Below are 19595 nucleotides of genomic sequence, written 5' to 3' on the forward strand. Positions count from 1 at the left end.
ATGAGAACCAAAACAATGCATTTATACAGAATCGTAAGATTCCCACGGAAATGAACAGGCAGCAAGTACAACCAGGTGTAAAAGCATGCATAGAAACACAAAACCTTAAAGTATAACGTGTGAGACCCCCCCTGCCAGAGGGAAAAGGAAAGAAAAAAAAAAAAAAAATTACATAACCCAGCAGGGAATAAACATGTGTGTGTGCATGTGTGGTACAGAAGCGCCGCTAAGAGGAATCACGTGCTACAGAACTCAGAAAGCCTGTTCAAGGCACGTAGCACATTAAATATGGATACGAAGACATTCGAAATGAGCGGAACAAACAAAAAAAAAAAAAAAAAAAAAAAAAAAAAACCCCCCCGCAGGGAATAAACATGTGTATGTGTATGTGTGGTGCAGAAGTGCCGCTAAGAGAAATCACTTGCGACAGAACTCTGAAAGCCTGCTCGAGGCATGCAGCACAGTATATAGGGATACAATGGTATGTAAAATGAGCGGAACGAAGAAAAAAAAAAAAAAAAAAAAAAAAAAAAAAAAAAAAAATAAATCAAAAATAAATAAATAAATAAGGAATAAACCTATGTGTGTGTGTGTGTGGTGCATAAGCGCCGCCAAAATAAATCTCGTGCGGCATAACTCAAAAAGCCTACTCGAGGCACGTAGAAATAGATACGAATAGGAAATAAACGTGTGTGTAGGTGTGATGCATATGCGACGCAAACAAAAATCTCGCGCGGCATACCGTAGAGAGCCTACTCGAGACATGGAGAACATTAAATAGGGATAAACGACAATCGGAATGAGCGCAAAAAAAAAACAAAAAAAACAGGTGTGTGTGTGTGTGTGTGTGATGTAAATGTGCCGTTAAAAGAAAGCACATGCGAGATGAGAGTAGCACGTGTGAATGTAGCGCACAAGCGCCCCAGGAGAGTCAACATCGTGTATGTGGTGCACCAATGCCATAGAAATCTGAGTAGCATGGGAAAATTACGTTGTAAGACCCCGCGGCACACGTGGCGTGTGTACATGTATGTAAAAAAACAAAACAAAAGTGCCGAACATCGAAAAAACAACATAAAAAAAAAACAAAAAAAACATCAGAAATGCACTAAGCACAGGTAAGAACCGCAACTATCCTTAGGAAACAGTCCAAAGAGACCCAATTTCGGCAAGAATAGGAGGCTTATCTGAAAGTCACGTAGACGCAGGTGAAAGCCTCGACGGCGAAACAGATGGCACCAGAGCAGCCTTCGCATGAGAGCGGGAATGATGTTGCTTCGTTGTCCGCTTTCTGCTGGGCCTCGCCACGTCCTCGTCAGTGGGTGAACGTCGAGGAACAGGTGTAGAATCCATTTGGTCTATCGCCGTGACGTCTTCGTGGACTAAGTGCCACTGTTGCAGCAAATAAAGCCCCTCCATAGGTGTGCAGGCAATATGAAGAGACCCATTCCTGGTAATGAGGAGCTTCGTGGGAAAGCCCCATCTATAAGAGATGTGGTTTTTTCGCAAGGCCAAGGTAATTGGAATGAAGGTGCGGCGTTTAGCGAGAGTGGCAGCAGAAAGGTCCGCAAAAATGTGTAGGTGCGTGTACGGTGCTGGAAAAGAGGAACGCTGACGGGCCTGTTGCATAACAGCCTCCTTAGTTGAAAAATAATGGAGTCGTAAAACCACATCCCTGGGAACCGTGGACGGCAGGTTCTTCGGTTTCGGCACCCGATGAGCTCTATCAAGCCGAAGGTCCGAGTCCGAGGCGTCAGGTAAGAGCGTGACAAAAAAAGAGTGTAGGTATGTATGCAGGGATTCGGCTGTTACCTCCTCCTCTGATCCTTAAATTGTTGCGCCGAGAGCGGTCCTCGATATCGGCCATCTTAGCAAGCAGCGCAGCATAATTATCTTCCAACGCATTGTGCCTGTCGACCAGCTCGTTAAAGGTAGAGGAAAAGTCAGAAAATTTCTGCTCCATGTGGTCAGTACGCGCTCCCAAATGTGCCAAATCCTGCTTCAAGTCCGAAAGCATATCCTTAATGGCCCCTGTCATAGAGGATTGCATGGAATCCAACATTTGTCTCAGGATCCCTGGGGTCACGGGAGCATCAGGATCGAGGTCAGTATCCACATCAGCGTGTTCAGGCTGTGATGGCGGGAATTCGTCGCCATCTTGGTCTTCAACCCCCGGCCTGGTGCGCTTGGGAAAATAGTGTTGCAGCTTGCTCGGGGTCTTCTTCACATGTTTGTGAGACATCTTCCCCGCTTCAGGAATCCAGAAGCTACTTGGAGAAGACTTTGCCCGGTAAAAATCTTGTATTTAGCCGCGGTATCGCTCGTGTGCTGGCGGAGCTCGTCTCTCACACGTCCATGCAGCTCCGTTGCCAGGCCACGCCCCCGAATATTTTTTTTTTAAGCATAGAATAAATAGTGTTTATAGTAATGTGGAAAGAAAAATAAGTTTTATCTCATTTTGTTCCCCCATTTATCTGGAGGCCGCCCGTCGTGATGTTTTGGGTGACTTTCCCGGCTCAATCGCCAGCACTGACCTGATGCTTTATGGCAATTCGAATTGTGTCTGGGTGATTAAGACTGAGCTGTTCTATTGTTTCCCACAGGCAGGATCATAAGGAGTTGATAGATTGGGCTCAGATAACAGAAAGGGAACAAATGACTAAAATGTTACTTTTTACCTAAACACTCTAGATTGTAAGCTCTTTGAGCAAGGCCTTCTGTACCCCTTGTTTCTGTAAGTCAAAATGTTATATACTGCTTAAGACCCATTGTACAGCGCCGCGGAATATGGCCACGCTATATAAAACAGTAAATAATAACGTTCCTGGTACAGCTGAACACCCATCCCCCTCCCAGAAATTCCTTAATAATGTAACATGTTTTGCCTTATTCGTAGTTTTGCGTGTTATCTGACACAATGATATGTTGTTGCCATAGAAACTGAAAAGGCATTTTAAAAGTTTCTTTGTTGCTTTTATATAATTAAACCTTCAGAGAAAATCTGTTAAGATTTATTTGCTTAAAGGGTCCGCCTAATGTCCCTGACACCCCCTATAGAAGAATGCATACTAAAAGTACTCTGTGAGTAACCCTAACCCGCTGCAGAAGCTGCCCTCCTCATCCATGATCCCATATTTCTGGCCACTGATTGGGTGTCTAAAACAGCCAATCCGTAACAGGAAAGTGCCCCCATTCAAATCAATTGCAGCACTCTCCATACATGCGCGGGGGGGGTTTGTCTGAACAGTCCCCTGCATACAGTGTTCACCGAGCTGGCACACATCTGCTGGGCATTTAACGGGGTGGCTGGGTAAAGGGGGCTATTTCAAACGGGGGGGGGGGATTTTGCAGAATTGACAACGTGAACATTTAAAGGGATTAAATGCTTTAAAGCGCACGTCTGGAGTGTCCCTTTAACATTCAAGAGAGGGAATCGGCCCCCGCAGGAAAGTGTAGGGTGGCAGAAGATGGCAGCGCCGTGGCAGGTCTCCACGTGATGAGAGAGGGGCATATAGTGCGTGTATTAGTGTATGATGCTAGCATGTGTGTGCATGTGAGCATAAGACATTAACACGTATGGTGTTAGTGTGCGTGCGCGTATAATGGTTAAACCTTGAGTCTCAATGGTGTAAAATACCCCTTGTCGTGAAGGGGTTAACCGCAGCACCATACAAAGTTGTGCAGCACTGGAGAACGCTGTGTTTTGTGTCTTATTGCCCCAATGAACAGCTTTTAACTGCCGACCAGGGGGTAATAAATGAAAATAAAAACATTATTAGGAAAGGAAAAAAAAAAGTTGGCTCCTAATTTTTTTTGGCTGGCTACTAGATCCAAACGAATTTTGTTGACCGCCTGGCGTAATGTATAGGCCAAAAAAAGAGAAAACCAATTAATTTTTGCTTTATATAGAATTCTGTTATCCGGAATTATCTAGAACTCTTTGGAATCTGCTGTGCCGGCGGCTGAGTAAATCCCGGTAAATCCGTCCGGCCGGCACCTGTATCCTCCGCCAATCTGCCGGGTTCTGTGTGCCCCTCTGGCACTCGGAGAGTTAAAAGTGGCTCTGTAGGTGTATGTGTCAATGTATATTCTTGGATAGTGTGTGCATGCGTATACGAGGTGGGTATTTGCGTGTGAGCCTGTGTTGTGTGTGTGTGTGTGTGTGTGTGTGTGTTGACATTATCGTGAGTGTGTATATCCGCATGTTAGAGTTTGTGTGTATTAGTGTATGGTGTTAGCAGGAAACTGTATGTTACTGCATGGTGTTAGCGTGTGTGTTGTTTGCTATCGGTGGTGTGGGTGTGTGTCAGTGTGCGGTGGTGGTGTGGGTGTGTGTCAGTATGCGGTGGTGGTGTGGGTGTGTCAGTGTGCGGTGGTGGTGTGGGTGTGTGTCAGTGTGCGGTGGTGGTGTGGGTGTGTGTCAGTGTGCGGTGGTGGTGTGGGTGTGTCAGTGTGCGGTGGTGGTGTGGGTGTGTGTCAGTGTGCGGTGGTGGTGTGGGTGTGTCAGTGTGCGGTGGTGGTGTGGGTGTGTGTCAGTGTGTGGTGGTGGTGTGTGTGTTTGCTATCAGAGTATGGTGGTGGTGTGGGTGTGTGTCAGTGTGCGGTGGTGGTGTGGGTGTGTGTCAGTGTGCGGTGGTGGTGTGGGTGTGTCAGTGTGCGGTGGTGGTGTGGGTGTGTGTCAGTGTGCGGTGGTGGTGTGTGTGTTTGCTATCAGAGTATGGTGGTGGTGTGGTTGTGTGTCAGTGTGCGGTGGTGGTGTGGGTGTGTGTCAGTGTGCGGTGGTGGTGTGGGTGTGTCAGTGTGCGGTGGTGGTGTGGGTGTGTGTCAGTGTGCGGTGGTGGTGTGGGTGTGTGTCAGTGTGCGGTGGTGGTGTGGGTGTGTGTCAGTGTGCGGTGGTGGTGTGTGTGTTTGCTATCAGAGTATGGTGGTGGTGTGGGTGTGTGTCAGTGTGCGGTGGTGGTGTGGGTGTGTCAGTGTGCGGTGGTGGTGTGGGTGTGTGTCAGTGTGCGGTGGTGGTGTGTGTGTTTGCTATCAGAGTATGGTGGTGGTGTGGTTGTGTGTCAGTGTGCGGTGGTGGTGTGGTTGTGTGTCAGTGTGCGGTGGTTGTGTGTCAGTGTGCCGTGGTGGTGTGGTTGTGTGTCAGTGTGCGGTGGTGTTGTACAAGATAAGGATTAACCTTTCTACGCTTTAGATGGTTTTTATTTTCCAACAAATAATCCTAAAAATGTATTTCCACTAATAAAAGGCATTTTAGTTGCCCAGGCGCAGTTAGGAGGCCCGTGGAGGTTCGTGGCATCGATCTGTAGAATGCCGGGGCATAGAGACAGAGAATTCGCCCAGTCGTTGGTCTCGTCTCAGGAGCCACATGCCTGTCCCATGCACCTTTAAATCCCCTCACTCTGTTAAGCTCTACCACTTCTGCTGGGCTGCCGTTCCACTTATCTAACTCCCTCTCTGTACAGTTAAACGTCTTTAACTCTTTAAAATCCCATCTCATGTCCGGACTGCTCGTGTAAGATGGGTCCTGTACGCTCATTCAGCGAAGCTCTGAGGCTAAATCAGAATGGAGATACTAAAACACTCATCCCGATCCACTTACAAGGAGAATACTGACTGGTGATTATGGTACTTACATGGTTACCATAGGAACAATTTATAGAAAAAGATAGAGGGATTTTCCCACAATGCTCTACTTCCCGAATCCTTTACTACAATCTGTGGTCTGCCTACCTTCCCGTATGAATTTCATTTTTTTTTTATTTTTTTTTTATTTTAGGTAATCATAAAAATACTAATACATTTTTATTTTTTATTATTTTTTTATTATTATTTATTAAATTAAAAATAATTTCTCAGGCTTATAATAATTATTATATTTATAATTTTATATTAGTCGGATTATTATTTTTATTCAGAATCGTTCTTTTTCGTCTCTCTGCACCAATTTTTAGGGCGGGGGAGGAAAAAAGGAAGACATGTTTTGCCACAGTCCTTTCATTTTAATAAAAGTATCTCCAAAACGATTACATGATATAGCATAACATACAATGAGGGATTTCCATCCTTTTTGTATGGGTCCAGGTTTATAATAATGTTTGCGTGTCACAAAATAAATTACCAGAAAATAGCTAAAATATTGATTTTGTGGGGGGAGGGGTTAATTGATAAAACGGTACACATTTACATATACGACAGCATACTTCAAAAGCTAATCTATGCCACTGAATATAGTATTGGATGGATGTTTCCAGGCATCAAAATGTTATTTTATTATTTCTTTAAATTTTATAAATATATTTATTAAATATATATATATATAATATATTTATTAAATATATATATATATATAATATAATATATTTATTAAATATATATATATATTTAATAAATATATATATATAAATTATATTGTAAATCAGGGTTATGCTTTTCGCGGTTTGTAACTCCATTCTGTTCATCTCTTAGGAAAAAAAGAAGCAGCAGGCTTTTGCGGAGGTAGTGTCCGAGAAGCCTTCGCTGGTGAAGAAAGACAAGGCCGTTACTTCTTCAGTCGTTGACGCCGATTCCTCCGTCCGCGCTCCTAAAGCCAGCGAGACTCCTGATAACTTCACAGAAATCCAGCTTGATGATGAAGTGGGCGCACGGGACGTCGGGAGGATGGACAATTCCCCCAAGGAAGCGTCGTCCGAAGTTATGGAGGAACCTGGCGTGCTACCAAGTAAAGAGGACACAAAAGACGTAAAAGAGGACGAGACGACGCGTTCGACGGACAAAAACGAGCAAGAAGAACAAAGAGCTAAAACAGAAGAAAGTGCTATAAAAAACTGTGAGTTATCCGCCGGTTTGAATAAATCCATTGAGTTATCTCTAGGTCCTTCTACTGACAAAAGGGCTGTAGATGCGCAAGAAATTCACCCTGCGGTCCTCTCCCTGAAGGAACTTCAGGACTCTTTGAACCCTCAACACTTTGTAGAAGCCAAGGAGATCCTCAAAGTTCCAAGGGTGAAGCCTCTGTATCCGGAGCTGCCGGTCGATATCTTTGACCAGAGACGGGACGTCGCGACCATTAAACCCCTGTCCCATAGCGAGCGCCTCTATCCCGAGATCCCACAGCAGCCGAGGCTCCTGGCGTTCACCAAGGACCAGCTGAGAATATTTGAGCCGTGCTCGTGGATCGAGAACGTAGAATCGTTTGCCGAGGAGTTCGAGAGCGTCGCCCACCAGGACAGGCACGATTTCCACGAGCTGCTCATGAACTACGGCCGGTGCAGGAAGCAGCTGCTGCTGGCCGAGGCCAAGCTTCAGATCATGATAACGGACTGGAAGAATATTAAAAGCAAAATATGGGACTTTAAAGAGGAGCACATGACTGTCCAGGTAATCTCACATCCCGTGTGCCTAACGTTTAGAGAACTCATTATTATTCAATTATTATATTATTTTAACAGTTTTGTTATTTTCAGGTTACGTCATATCATGGATATCATAAGCCCACGCGCAATTATTAACATTGTAACACCTTTTATTGCATTATGCCTGGGCTTTTTTTTTTTTAAAGCAATCAAGTTGTTTAGTGAGAAATATATAAATTAATAAAACAAAAAATATTTTAAAAAAATGAATAAACAATGTATAAAAATGTTTTTAATGAAAAAAGTAATAAAAATAGTAATAAATAATGAGTAAAAAATTATATAAAAAAACCCAATAGTAACTAATTGGGATAATGAGTAAAAAAGAATGTAAAAAAAATATTTTAATATAAAAAAAAAAGAATTAAAATAGTAATAATGAGTAAAACATTATAGAAAAAAATTAATAAATAGTGAGTAATAGCAATAATGAGTAAAAAAATCTAAAAATGTTTTTAATACAAAAAAATACAAATAGTAATAAAAAAAAATGAGTAAAAAATGTAATAAAAACATAATAGAGAGTAATAGCAATAATGAGTAAATAAAATCTAAAAATGTTTTTAATATAAAAAAGAATAAAATTAGTAAATATTAAATTAATTACCGTATATTAAAAAACTAAGTAGCAATAATGAGTAATTTTTTTTTTTAATGAAAAACCATAAAATATAGGGATTAATAAATAAGTAGCACTCAGAGAGTTCATTAATATGCATTCTTCATTAGTGGGGCTTTAAACTGTCCCCTTATCCAAAAGTTACCAGATTTTCACTTTCAGTAAGAGCCATGTTAAAATGAATGTTTGACCCACTCGGCAAACTGGGGTAGACCCTTCGTAAGGCCCGGCAAAGAGAGGGACTTAAAAATGTCAGCTTCCCAGCAAGCCGCTGCTTTAGTGAATAAGCCCCCTCTGCGTAGTACAATACGTCTCATTATATCAAGGAGCGCGTACTTTCTTGCGTGGATCTCGGGTTATTCCTGACACGCGGTACCATTACAAAGGCTTGTGTCTGTCCGCAGGGGCTTTGTGAAGATCAGGCTAAAGTCGTTGGCTACCATCATTACCAGACAGCGGAAGTGAACGAGCCGGCGCTGGGGGACCTGAAGCGTCTTTTTGAGCTGAAATGTGACCACTTGCACCAGACGTTCGCCCTTCACTCCTATACGTCCGTCTTGTCCCGTCTGCAAGTGGAATCCTACATCTACGGATTAGTGGAGAACTCTCCTTTCCTGAGATCTGTGGCCATTCACACACCGGACCACGGTAACTCAGTTCAATCACAGCTACTTTTTCATACTTGGCTCATGTACAATATTATTATTTATTATTATTTTTAATTTTTTAATTGCTGTACAATTTAAATGGGGCAAACCGGGAGATGAGAACCCGCCCCGTGAGCTTACCATCGAGCCTTATGTTACGCTTACACGAAGTTCCTGGCGGGAATGGTGGACTTTTGAGGGCAGCGCTCATGAGCTTACAATCTAAATATAATAAAAAGATATCATCATGTATTTGGAGTAGATCAGCTGAGTGCAGGCCGGTGCCGAGAATGAGCAGCCACTCTGATCCAGGGAGCAGTGACCATTGAGAGAACATTCTCTTTTAATTCCCTTTATACTCCGCGTCCAGGGCCGGCCGAAGACTTAACGCCGCCTGGGGCGAAGTTTAAAACGCCGCCCCCCCCCGCCGACGCCGGGGGGGGCATTTTAAACTTCGCTGACGCCATAATCTACGATTCCCCCCCCCCCGGTACTTACCTTTAAACAGTCCTGCGGCGAGTCTCCCTGCTCTGCCACGGTGCCGGAAATTGACGTCACTTCCGGCGCTCTGCATTACAAGCCGGCACCGAGACCGAACAGGGAGACTCGCCGCAGAGGAGAGAGAGAGGGGCGCCGAGCGGGTAAGCGAAAACCACTCGGTGCCCCTCTCTCTCTCCTCCGCTTAAAAAAAAAAAACAAAAAAAAAGCGCTTGGGGCAGCAAAGTGCCGCCCCTTCTAAAGTGCCGCCTGGGGCAATTGCCCCAGTCTGCCCCATTATAGGGCCGGCCCTGTCCGCGTCTCTTAGAACAATGGCAGGCATGGTCAACATGTAGCTTTGTAGTTGCTGTTGTTGAAGCGCCATCATGAATGAATGAATGAATGAATCACGATGAATGTGTGTAATGAATTATAGGTGTAGTTCTGTCTTACTTGATGTTCTCAGGGTGGCGGTATGGTGGGAAGTCCTTCACATTCTTCCGTGCTTTACTGATTTCTTACAAGTTTATCATGATACCTGCTTGAATTTTGGTGGTCGTGTCATGGAGACCATTTACAAACTGGGGTTTCCATTGAGACCAGTATCAGAACCATTTGATGTTGGTATTGGAGCCACGGTATTGAGTGGCTGTACACCTTGGTATTGGGCTTCTGAGGGCTTTTGTAAGCCAGGTCCCTAAAATTCTCCCGTTCACCCTTCATTCGTGGAGGCTTGATGGGGTTTTCCATCGATCCTGCACAGCCACAGGTTGCCTTATGTCATCCCTTGGCTAATTTGACTTTGTCTTTGTAGGTTTCCAGAAGGTGGAAGGCTCGCATTCTGATGTAGTCCTGCTGAAGGAATGTATAAGTGTCCTCTTCAGTTTCACGCGAAGAACCATCGACGACGCTCAGTTTCAGAATGACGTCCTCCTTTGGCTTCAGAAACTGGTAATTCTATAGTCCTGTCTGTACCTAAAATACGCTATGTTTACGAGGTCACTGTAAGACCCTGCTGCAGGCTTGTGGCCAATGGGTTGTGTGGCCACCGCGGTTCTTTGCATTACCGGCTTTAATTACTTGAAACAGCCTTTTGTGGAAACAAAATACCTGAAAGTTTTTTTTAGAAGACTTTTCGAGTCAAATCGCTGTTTCTTGCTGATATTCACCATTCTGTCTTAAATGAGCACAGAAAAGTATCAGTGCTTTGTTGGCCGGTGACGGCCTCTTGATGCCACAAGTTGGCTACTGGTTTCTGGGTTCAGAATATAGTCGGAAAACGTAACAGTGAGCTATTCTTAAAACGTGTTACAAAATAGAAGAAAGAAAAAGCAAACAAACCCAAAACTCAAACCTTCCGTACCGTTAGCAGAGGAGGCTGAACTCCACTTCGGGGTGCACTCACTTTTGTTGGTTTAGACATTAATGGCTGTGTGTTGAGTTATAGTTGAGGGGGCAGTAAAGTTACTCTGTAGTACAGGCTGCACACTCACTACGTTACATTGTAGCAGAGGTGATTGCTTCAGCGTTATCACATGAAAAGATATAATAGAATATTTACAAAAATGTGAGGGGTGTACTCGCTTTTGGGAGATACCGTATAAACAACAAAAAAAAACAAAAAAAAAAATATATTTTTTTTTATATATTATACACATACATATACACATATTTATAAGAGTAAATTTACTTATATAATATACATTATTTATATTTTATTAAATATTTTTATATATATATATATATATATATATATTAGTTGCCATGTTTCAAGACGTTTACCAGGATAGGCAACATTTTACACGTTGTTAATCAGCTCAGTATGTGGGGGTATTATTCCATTACATTATTGAGTTTATACCCCCCCCATGCAGAAGGCTACATTAATGAATGAGATGTGTCCTGGACACACCGATGGTTATTGTTTAACAAAGAGGTGTTCCGCGAATCAGTAGAGCGTCTTTAAACAAATATTTAAATAGCAGATACGGGATACGCATAAATTAAATACATTTCTTCATTCTAACCCCCAGCTTCGGCTCATTAAATGAATCATTGGGGTTACGTGTAGCCATTCTGGTCATATCGCTATAGCAACCAGAGGAACGATTCAATCCTCCCATTCATTCCACTATATTTAACTCTATAGTATGATTCCTCTTATAGCGAACGAGCTGCTGTGCCCGGCATTAAAATGGCCGGCTGGTGGGGGTCACATTATAGATGGTAAGCTCGTTTGAGCCGGGGCGGTCCTTACCCCTTGTTTCTGTACAGCGCTGCGGAATATGATGGTGCTATATAAAACAATAAATAGTGTATATTACACACCCCCAATGTATGTTATGGATAAATTAATTTCTCTCTTTTCTCTCCTCAGGTATCGATCTTATTGAAAGTCGGTTGTCTTGGAGACCATTTATTCCTCCTCAATCATGTCCTTCGTTGTCCGGCTGGAATCAATAAATGGGCCGCTCCCTTTGTTCAGGTCGGTCCTTGTAGATTTCTACATATTTCTTAACATCTAATAACGAGTCAATAAATACAGTGCGGCACCCCCAGCGCTGTATACAGTAATATAACCCCCAGCGCTGTATACAGGAATATAACCCCCCCCAGCGCTGTATACAGGAATATAACCCCCCCCAGCGCTGTATACAGGAATATAATCCCCAGCGCTATATACAGTAATATAACCCCCAGCACTGTATACAGTAATATAACCCCCAGCGCTGTATACAGTAATATAACCCCCCCGCACTGTATACAGGAATATAACCCCCCAGCGCTGTATACAGTAATATAACCCCCCCGCACTGTATACAGTAATGTAACCCCCCAGCGCTGTATACAGGAATATAATCCCCTAGGTAGACAGTCATACAAGTAATGCCTGATCACATAATCGGACGTTCCCTTCTGGTCAGCGCTGACTCCCACCATAAGTTCACTTGAGGACGCGGAAGCCTCAGCCGGGTCTTTTTTAGATCTTGCTCCCCCTGCTGGCTGATCGCAGGTATTGTTCACCGCACAGACACATCACGAGGGGGAGGGGGAGACAGGTGTTTCTTCACCATCCAAAAAACTGAAAAAGAACAAAAATTGAAAAAAATTAAATATCCATAAAATAAATAAAATTGAAAGGACTAAAATGTACCGTTTTGTATTTTTAGGTCCGAGTCTTACATAATCCCGCGGGGGTCTTTCATTTCATGCAGCTCCTCGCGGTGCTCATGTCTCCTGTCCGGTAAGTAAGAAGAATAAAGCATGCGATATAATGATTGTAGAGGGGTATTAATCTGTACGGGGGCCGGCTGAGGGTCTGCTGTCCTGTCGCGATAATTATGAATTGCTTTTCTTTGTCTGTTCTAGAAATCGAGGGGACTTCTTATGTCACATGAAATCAAATGAAAAGAAAAGCGCATCCTCTGGCCAAGAATCTGGAAACTGGACGCTGGTGGATGAAGGAGGAGAGGAGGTGGGCTTCGGTGATCTTTCTTTTTTGCCTGGACTTTGTTCATTTGATGAATTAGTACAGTTCTTAATGTTAAAGTCCCCGATATTCTATTATTTTGTACCCCGCTTCTGTTTTCGTATATAGATTCGTTGTCTGGAGTTGCTGTTCATTGTTTAAGGGACGCTCCAGCCGCCATGTGTACTATAAAGCATAAAATGGCTCAATGATGCGCCCCCACTCCATATGCATTTGCCCCCTTCCCTGCCCCTTAGCTATATGGCTCGGCCCCCCTGGTACTCGCTGCCAGGCAGGGTCTAGTGAGAGCCCTGTGCTCAGAAAATGGTCCCATTGATTCCAATGGGGGGGTGCTTTCCTGCCAATAATACGCTGCTTAAAGTGGCCAATCAGAAACGGGACCATGGAAGGGGGGAGGGTGATTTGCTGCAGCTTCTCCTTAAGGCAAGTAATCTTTGTGTGTTCAGGAATGCATATATAATATCCTTTCTTGACGAGGCTGCATGGCAGAGCTGGAACTAGGGGTCTTGGTGCTTGGGGCAGGGTCCCGTCCCAGTTCGATCTCAAACCCCTTTCTGGAATAGGAAGGGGATTCAGGGACGTGGCTGTTGGGCGGCTCAAGTGCGCCCTTTGCCTTGTGGTACCTGGGGCAGCTGCCCCTCTTGCCCCATGGGACAGTAAAATGCCATTAAACTGGCTAACGTGACTAGTAACTAAACTGTTTTAGGAGACCCGCATTTCTTTGACCATTTGCCTTTGTAAGCAATCGACTTCTGTTAAGCCGTAAGATACAACAACTTGGTTTATATTGTCTGTCTATGAAACATACCTGGGGGCGCTGGGGGCTTCATTAAATGGGGCCATTTAAAAAAAATAAAGTATATATTTTTACGTATCAGGATGAGGACCCGGAGTCGAGCTGGATGTTGCTGTCGGAGGATGACCTCATCGCCCTTCTCGCTCAGTTCCCTTTCCACGACCTGTTCAGAAACGTCCTCGGCTTCACCTCCAGAGGCAAGTGCATGTCTGGGCAACCCGGCTACCGAGCCACAGTCACTAAAGCCGAGGCCGCCTCTCGTTTCCTTCATTGTGGCCGTTTGCATAGAGAATCATGGACCCAACGTTCTCTACACTAGAATGTTTTTGTCCATTTTAAATGGGTTTTGGTAAATGTTTTTACTGTCCGGTATTGTGACAGCGCTACGGAATCAGCTGGCGCTATATGAATGTGACGTTATTATAGGATGCACCTTGCTGATGTTACTGGGTGCCCTACTTTATTGGGAAGCATTTTTACTCGGTTAAGTGGACAACGGGTTGTCCTTAAACCCATTAATGACAATGCATTGTGAGCCTGTACATGTACGGCCTTGGTCGTGAAGGGGTTTAACTTGGCCGTGAGACTCTTATCGCCCCCTGATCTCGTATTGAACGGTTTTATTGTCTTGTCAGGTGACTATTTCCCAGAGAAAACGACACCCCAAGAGATGATGAAGATTTTTGCCTTTGCCAATTCGCTGGTGGACCTTCTGGCCCTCGGACTGGAGACTTTTAACAGAGCTCGGTATCGGCAGTTCGTGAAACGCATAGGGCGCATTATACGGTGAGCTCAGAGGTCATCTCTCCCCCGCTTGTGTTATTGGGGTGTTTCAGAATTTTGGAAGCCTTTCCCATATTTATTTACACTTTACGTATTTTCCAGGGAACCACAAAGTTTACTTTTCATTATTTGTTTGGGGTCATGGAAAACAAGGAAATTTCTGGATGTAACATACTTGCATACTGCAAAAAGGGGTTCTAACCGTCAATTAGCCTTTTAAACTTAAACATTGGAACACAGGAGTGATGGGAGTGATAAAGGGCCATTGGAACACAGGAGTGATGGGAGTGATAAAGGGCCATTGGAACACAGGAGTGATGGGAGTGATAAAGGGCCATTGGAACACAGGAGTGATAGGAGTGATAAAGGGTCGTTGGAACACAGGAGTAATGGGAGTGATAAAGGGCCATTGGAACACAGGAGTGATGGGAGTGATAAAGGGCTGGGGAGTATTACTGTGTACATTTTTTTCTGTGGGATTTCCCTTTAAAGATGGACGTCTGGGGGTTAATCGTGCCGCTTTCCCCTAGGATGACGCTGTCCTATGTGAGTGATCATTGGGCTGTGTATCTGAGCAGTAACCGTGACTCTGAGCGGACCCCCGAGCCGTACTCTCTGCGGAAGTTGCAGGTGGAGTACGACGAGCTGTTCCTGCGTTCAGTGCTCTACGTCCTCAAAGCAAAAAGGTAAGAGAGAGTTTCTTACATTAACAAACGGGATAGAGGTCACCGTATTAACCTCTATGACTTCTGCTGGGAGGCTGCTCCACTTCTCTACCACTTCTACTGGGAAGCTGTACCGCTTATCGATCACCCTCTCAGTAAAGTAGACCCTCTAGTTTTAGATTATGGCCTCTTATTCCCAAATTTCTCCATTTTTGAAAAAAGCACATATACGTTCCTCTTCCTTGATGTGATATTACATAGCGACATCATATAACGACACGGAGTCGCTTTAATGACATACAGCAGCGTTTCCCATTCTTCCTGTTCCATTGCTCGTGTTACAGGGGTCATGTGATGACATTAACATGTTGATGGCGTCGGGTTATATCCTCTATAGGGATACCGGTCACTTGGATAGACGCGCAGTAATAATTGGGATTATCTGTTAAATTCGGTAATGTTTCCCGTTTCTTGTCCTGAGAATGTTTGTTTTTTCACATTCCAATTTGCTCGGCCATCTAGTGGTGGTCCAGAGGATTGCACCCAGATGCGTCTCGTGGCCGGAGCGCTGCCTTAGGAGCCTGTCCCAGCTGCCCCCAACACTTACCTTAGTGGCCGCGCTCCTCTGTGCTGCATGCCTGATAAAACGTCTTATCCCGGCGCTCTGCACGTGCGGAGAGGAGTACGGTCGCTATGGAGGAGGGCTCCATCCTCTGTGTGGGCTGCTTACAAGGTAGATCTCTGATCTCCCCGGCTGCCCCGATAGGGCTAGCTGCCCCCCGTTAGGAAGTTCCGCTGACGTCAGTGGCCGGTCCTGCCGACCGGTCCCATTGCCGCTGGAGGGGAAGTGGGGTGTGTAGCGCTCCTGCGAGTTTTATCCCTGAAGACCCTCGGTGAAACCTGGAGAGTTCCCAGGTATGGTTATGGGGCAGAAGGCCGGCTCCCCGCCTGGAACTGCCGCCCGGGTGACAGCTCACCTCTATGTTTCACCAAGAAAGGTTTGAGAGTTAATTTCGTACCCTGCGCTGCTGTATATCCTTCAATGCAGATAATCCGAAGCGCTAGAAACGTCCGATTTTCTGAAATATTTCCCATCTCGCAGGCTGGGGATCTGGCTGTTTATGTCCGAGATGCCGTACGGGACTCTCTCAAACAGCATGCTATGGAAACTCTTTTATCTCATGCACAATGCCGAGAGCGAGAGCGCCGCGGACCTCTACCCTGCGCTCGATGTAGCCGCCTGCAGATCCAAACTAAACGGTATTTACTGAATCCAAGCCAGATCTAGATATAGTGACATTATTATTATTATTATTATTATTATTAATTATTATGTAGTATTGTTAATATTACTCATGAATTATCATTATTTGATATTGGTATTATTGTTGCTATTACTTATTATGTATTATTGTTAACTTATTATTAGCATTTTTGTTATAACTTATTATTTATTATTGTTATTACTTATTTATTATCATAGTTGTTTATTATTATTATGTATTATTGTTTAATATTTATTATTGTTGTTGTTTATTATTATTATTGACTGCGCTTCTGGGGAATCTGTCAGAAGCAAATAATAGAATAATGATCTAATTAATAATAACACTTAATAGTAGTAATAATAATAATAATGTATTTATAATAATAAATATTATTACTCTTATACATGCGTGTAGCGTTGGCAGCATTTCTTTTAGTTTTGGTCAGTAGTTTATCTATTTGTCAGCTTTGTGGGTTTTGTGTTTTTTTTGCGGTTTTATATTCTTTTTTTTTTAATTAAGTGGTTTTTCATCCAAATTTTTTCTTTTTATAGCCCCAGAAACCCGCCAGAAGTTTGAGGAATACCTCTCCACGATGAACAGTTCCGAGGGGATCTGTCTACTCACCACTTTTGCGCAGATGGCTCAGACTAAGCAGGTGGACGCGGATGAAGAACTGGTTAAGAGCATCGCTCTGGAGATCTATGAGGTAGGACGGTCGGCCGGCGCGGTATCGTGTGTTTCGTGTCTTTTTAATGGCTCTCCAGACTGAAATCCACACTATATGACATTACATGCACCTATTCACATTAGTAGATAAGCGGAACAGCCTCCCAGCAGACATGGTAGAGGCTAATCCAGTGTTTAAACATGCATGGGACAGGCATACGGCTTCTGAATCTATGACAAGGTCAAAGACTGATTAAGGTCTAAGGAGAGACGGGCAGACTAGACGGGGGCCGAGTGGGGCCGATCTGCCGGCATAGTCTATGTTTCTATAGAATGTAGCTATATGGTAGATGAATACATGGTGTTCAGTGGTATAAATCCGAGACGATTCGGGGGTCATGGAGCCGTGCCTCTCTCCCCAGGTGTCCTACGTGTGCCTTTCAACCAGGGAGACGTTCTCCAAAGTGGGCCGTGAGCTTCTGGCCACCATTACCGCTGTTCACACCGACATCGTCTCTGTCCTCCTGGAACGTGTCCGCGACACCATCGAGAAAGTAGGAATGGTAAAAAAAACATTTTTTCCCCTCTTTTTAACACTCTTAGTGCCAAGAAGCCCTGAAGGGGTTAATATCCAATACATGGAATATTTAAAGTTTATGAATAATCGTACTCTGGTTGAACTCGGGGGGGGAAACAGCATTTCAGATGCCCAGATTGGGGGGGGGCACTTGTGTCGGAGGTCTGGCACTGCAATCGGGCTGATCCAGTGCTTGCCTCGGTGGTCTCGGGGACGCGGTCATAAGAAGAGCCAGCGTGTGATGCCCTGCTACGGAGCGCGGCCAGTTAGGGGACATCGGATGATCCCCACCGCCCGCGAAGGCATGACGTGGGGCAGATACGCAGGACGTCGCCCCCAAAAATCAGGGCTGCTTGGAGGTCTTCATATAGTGCTGTGTGTGTATATGGAACGTTCATAACTTTAACTCTTGTCTCCCTCCCCCCAAAAGGTATCCTTGTACCTATTTAAAGAATTGCCCCTCTATCGCTGGCGCCCAAGCCCCTCCGAGATCCGCGTGATCCGCGATTGGCTGATCAGCAACAACCTCTCCGAAGTGGAAAACAAGCTGGCCTGCGTTATACTCGAAGGCCTCAACTGGGGGTACACTGACCAGGTGCGTTTTGGGGGGCTTTAAATCATTTGATATGTTCTGTAAAGATAATATTAGATAGAAAAGGCCACGCGGGGTTATTTGTGTCATTTGTGAAGCCGATGTGTTAGGTGTTTCGTGTCATTCGCTTTATTTTTAATGGCTTATGGTTTGTCGAGAAGGAAGAAATTCCATAATGGGGGAAAAACCTTTCCAAATTCCCCAAAACCTACAATTTTCACTTCAGTGCAGTAATTAAATACCGTATTATAGGCTGCGCTTTAAATTAGGGGGGGGGGTGCATTTCCTTGTTCTTCTTTCTTCGTCCACTTCTCCCCGGGATCGGCTCCGTGGACCAGGCCTCCCGGAGCGCTTCTGCAAAAGGTGGCGGGGTCTCCGGACACACCTTCTCCCCCTGATTGGAGGAAAGGGAAACACCTTCTCCCCTGATTGGACGAACGGGGGAGCGGCTCAGCCTTCTTTTGCAGAAGCTCTCCAAGAAGCCAAAATATTGCAGACGGATTCACGAAGGACGAGAGGCGTTTCCGCGTCCCTCTTTCTTCGCTAATCCGTCTGCAAGAAGAGGCGAGAGGAGACGGGGACACCGAGCGGTCGGCTGAGAAGGTGAGTGAGCGAGTGAGTGTGAGCGAGAAACTACTGTTTAAATTAATTTGGGACGATGCCCGTATTGCTGTTCCGCACAGAACACTCTTCACCTCGATGCGTCGGTTCACGTTGAAGTCGCCCTCATGGTCCTTGAAGCGTACCAGAAGTACATCACCGACAAGCCGTACGCGGGGCTCATCTCGGAGAGCATCAAACAGGTACCCCGCGCCGCGCTCACCGGCTCTCCCGGAAATAGACAATTTTATTAATACGTTCGATGAATTATCAGGAAAGACTAAGAGATCTCAATATTATCTGGCTTGGGGGTGGGTTGGGGGGATGGGAGAGAGACGTTTAAATGGTTAAAAAGGGTTTAACAAAGTCCAAGAGGGGAAAAGTTACGAGAGACCGGAATCTAACACTAGAGGGTCTCGGGGCTCAGATTTAATGTAAGGAAGTTTTACTTAACTGAGAGGGTGGTAGATAAGTGGAACAGCCTCCCAGCCGTAGCTAATGCGATAATTCAGACTCCTGTGCGTATTGATTGTGTGAGACCCGCTTTGTTTCGGTGTCGGTGAGTGGAGTGTAGGAGTGATAAATTCCCCGGATTTGGGTTTTTTTTGGACCGTTGCACCTCCTTCTCCCGGCAGGTGTCTTACCTGGCCAGCATCGTCCGAACCGGCCAGACTCCGGAAGCTTCCTTTAACCAGTGGAGCTGGGATCTGGTCCTGAGGCTGAAGCTGCACAGGAATGACCGCCGCGAGCAGCTGTGCGACGCCGTCCCCGATCTCACCGAGGTGTCCATTCTTCACCCGGCGCTGAAGGCCGTCAAGTTAGGGGTTCCTATCGGCTGCTACATCGCGATCGCCGCGGCGTCCGTGGGTCACAGGTGAGCGAGAGCCGCGTCCGCCGCGCCTAATACGCTTCGTTCTACGGGGCGGAATACCGTAGCTGGAGATAATCATTTTGCTTTTAATCTTTCCTCTATTTAATACAGTGTTTTCTTTCTTCACATCGA

The 19595-nt window shown here is 44.9% G+C and overlaps 1 protein-coding gene across 1 annotated transcript in view; it reads left to right on the forward strand.

The window, feature by feature from the left end:
• The window catches only part of EPG5 (ectopic P-granules 5 autophagy tethering factor), a 46680-nt gene that overhangs the window by 9966 nt on the left and 17119 nt on the right, over positions 1-19595 (forward strand). Inside the window, exons 2-16 of the mRNA XM_053448265.1 lie at positions 6466-7377; positions 8436-8679; positions 9970-10106; positions 11533-11640; positions 12326-12399; positions 12525-12630; positions 13524-13638; positions 14077-14227; positions 14755-14910; positions 15992-16149; positions 16709-16863; positions 17246-17386; positions 17831-17995; positions 18676-18795; positions 19228-19466. Coding sequence (XP_053304240.1) covers positions 6466-7377; positions 8436-8679; positions 9970-10106; positions 11533-11640; positions 12326-12399; positions 12525-12630; positions 13524-13638; positions 14077-14227; positions 14755-14910; positions 15992-16149; positions 16709-16863; positions 17246-17386; positions 17831-17995; positions 18676-18795; positions 19228-19466 — 2981 coding nt within the window. The remainder of the gene's footprint in view (positions 1-6465; positions 7378-8435; positions 8680-9969; positions 10107-11532; positions 11641-12325; positions 12400-12524; positions 12631-13523; positions 13639-14076; positions 14228-14754; positions 14911-15991; positions 16150-16708; positions 16864-17245; positions 17387-17830; positions 17996-18675; positions 18796-19227; positions 19467-19595) is intronic.

The sequence above is a fragment of the Spea bombifrons genome, chromosome 1 (assembly GCF_027358695.1).
Source record: "Spea bombifrons isolate aSpeBom1 chromosome 1, aSpeBom1.2.pri, whole genome shotgun sequence".
NCBI classification, from domain to species: Eukaryota; Metazoa; Chordata; class Amphibia; order Anura; family Pelobatidae; genus Spea; species Spea bombifrons.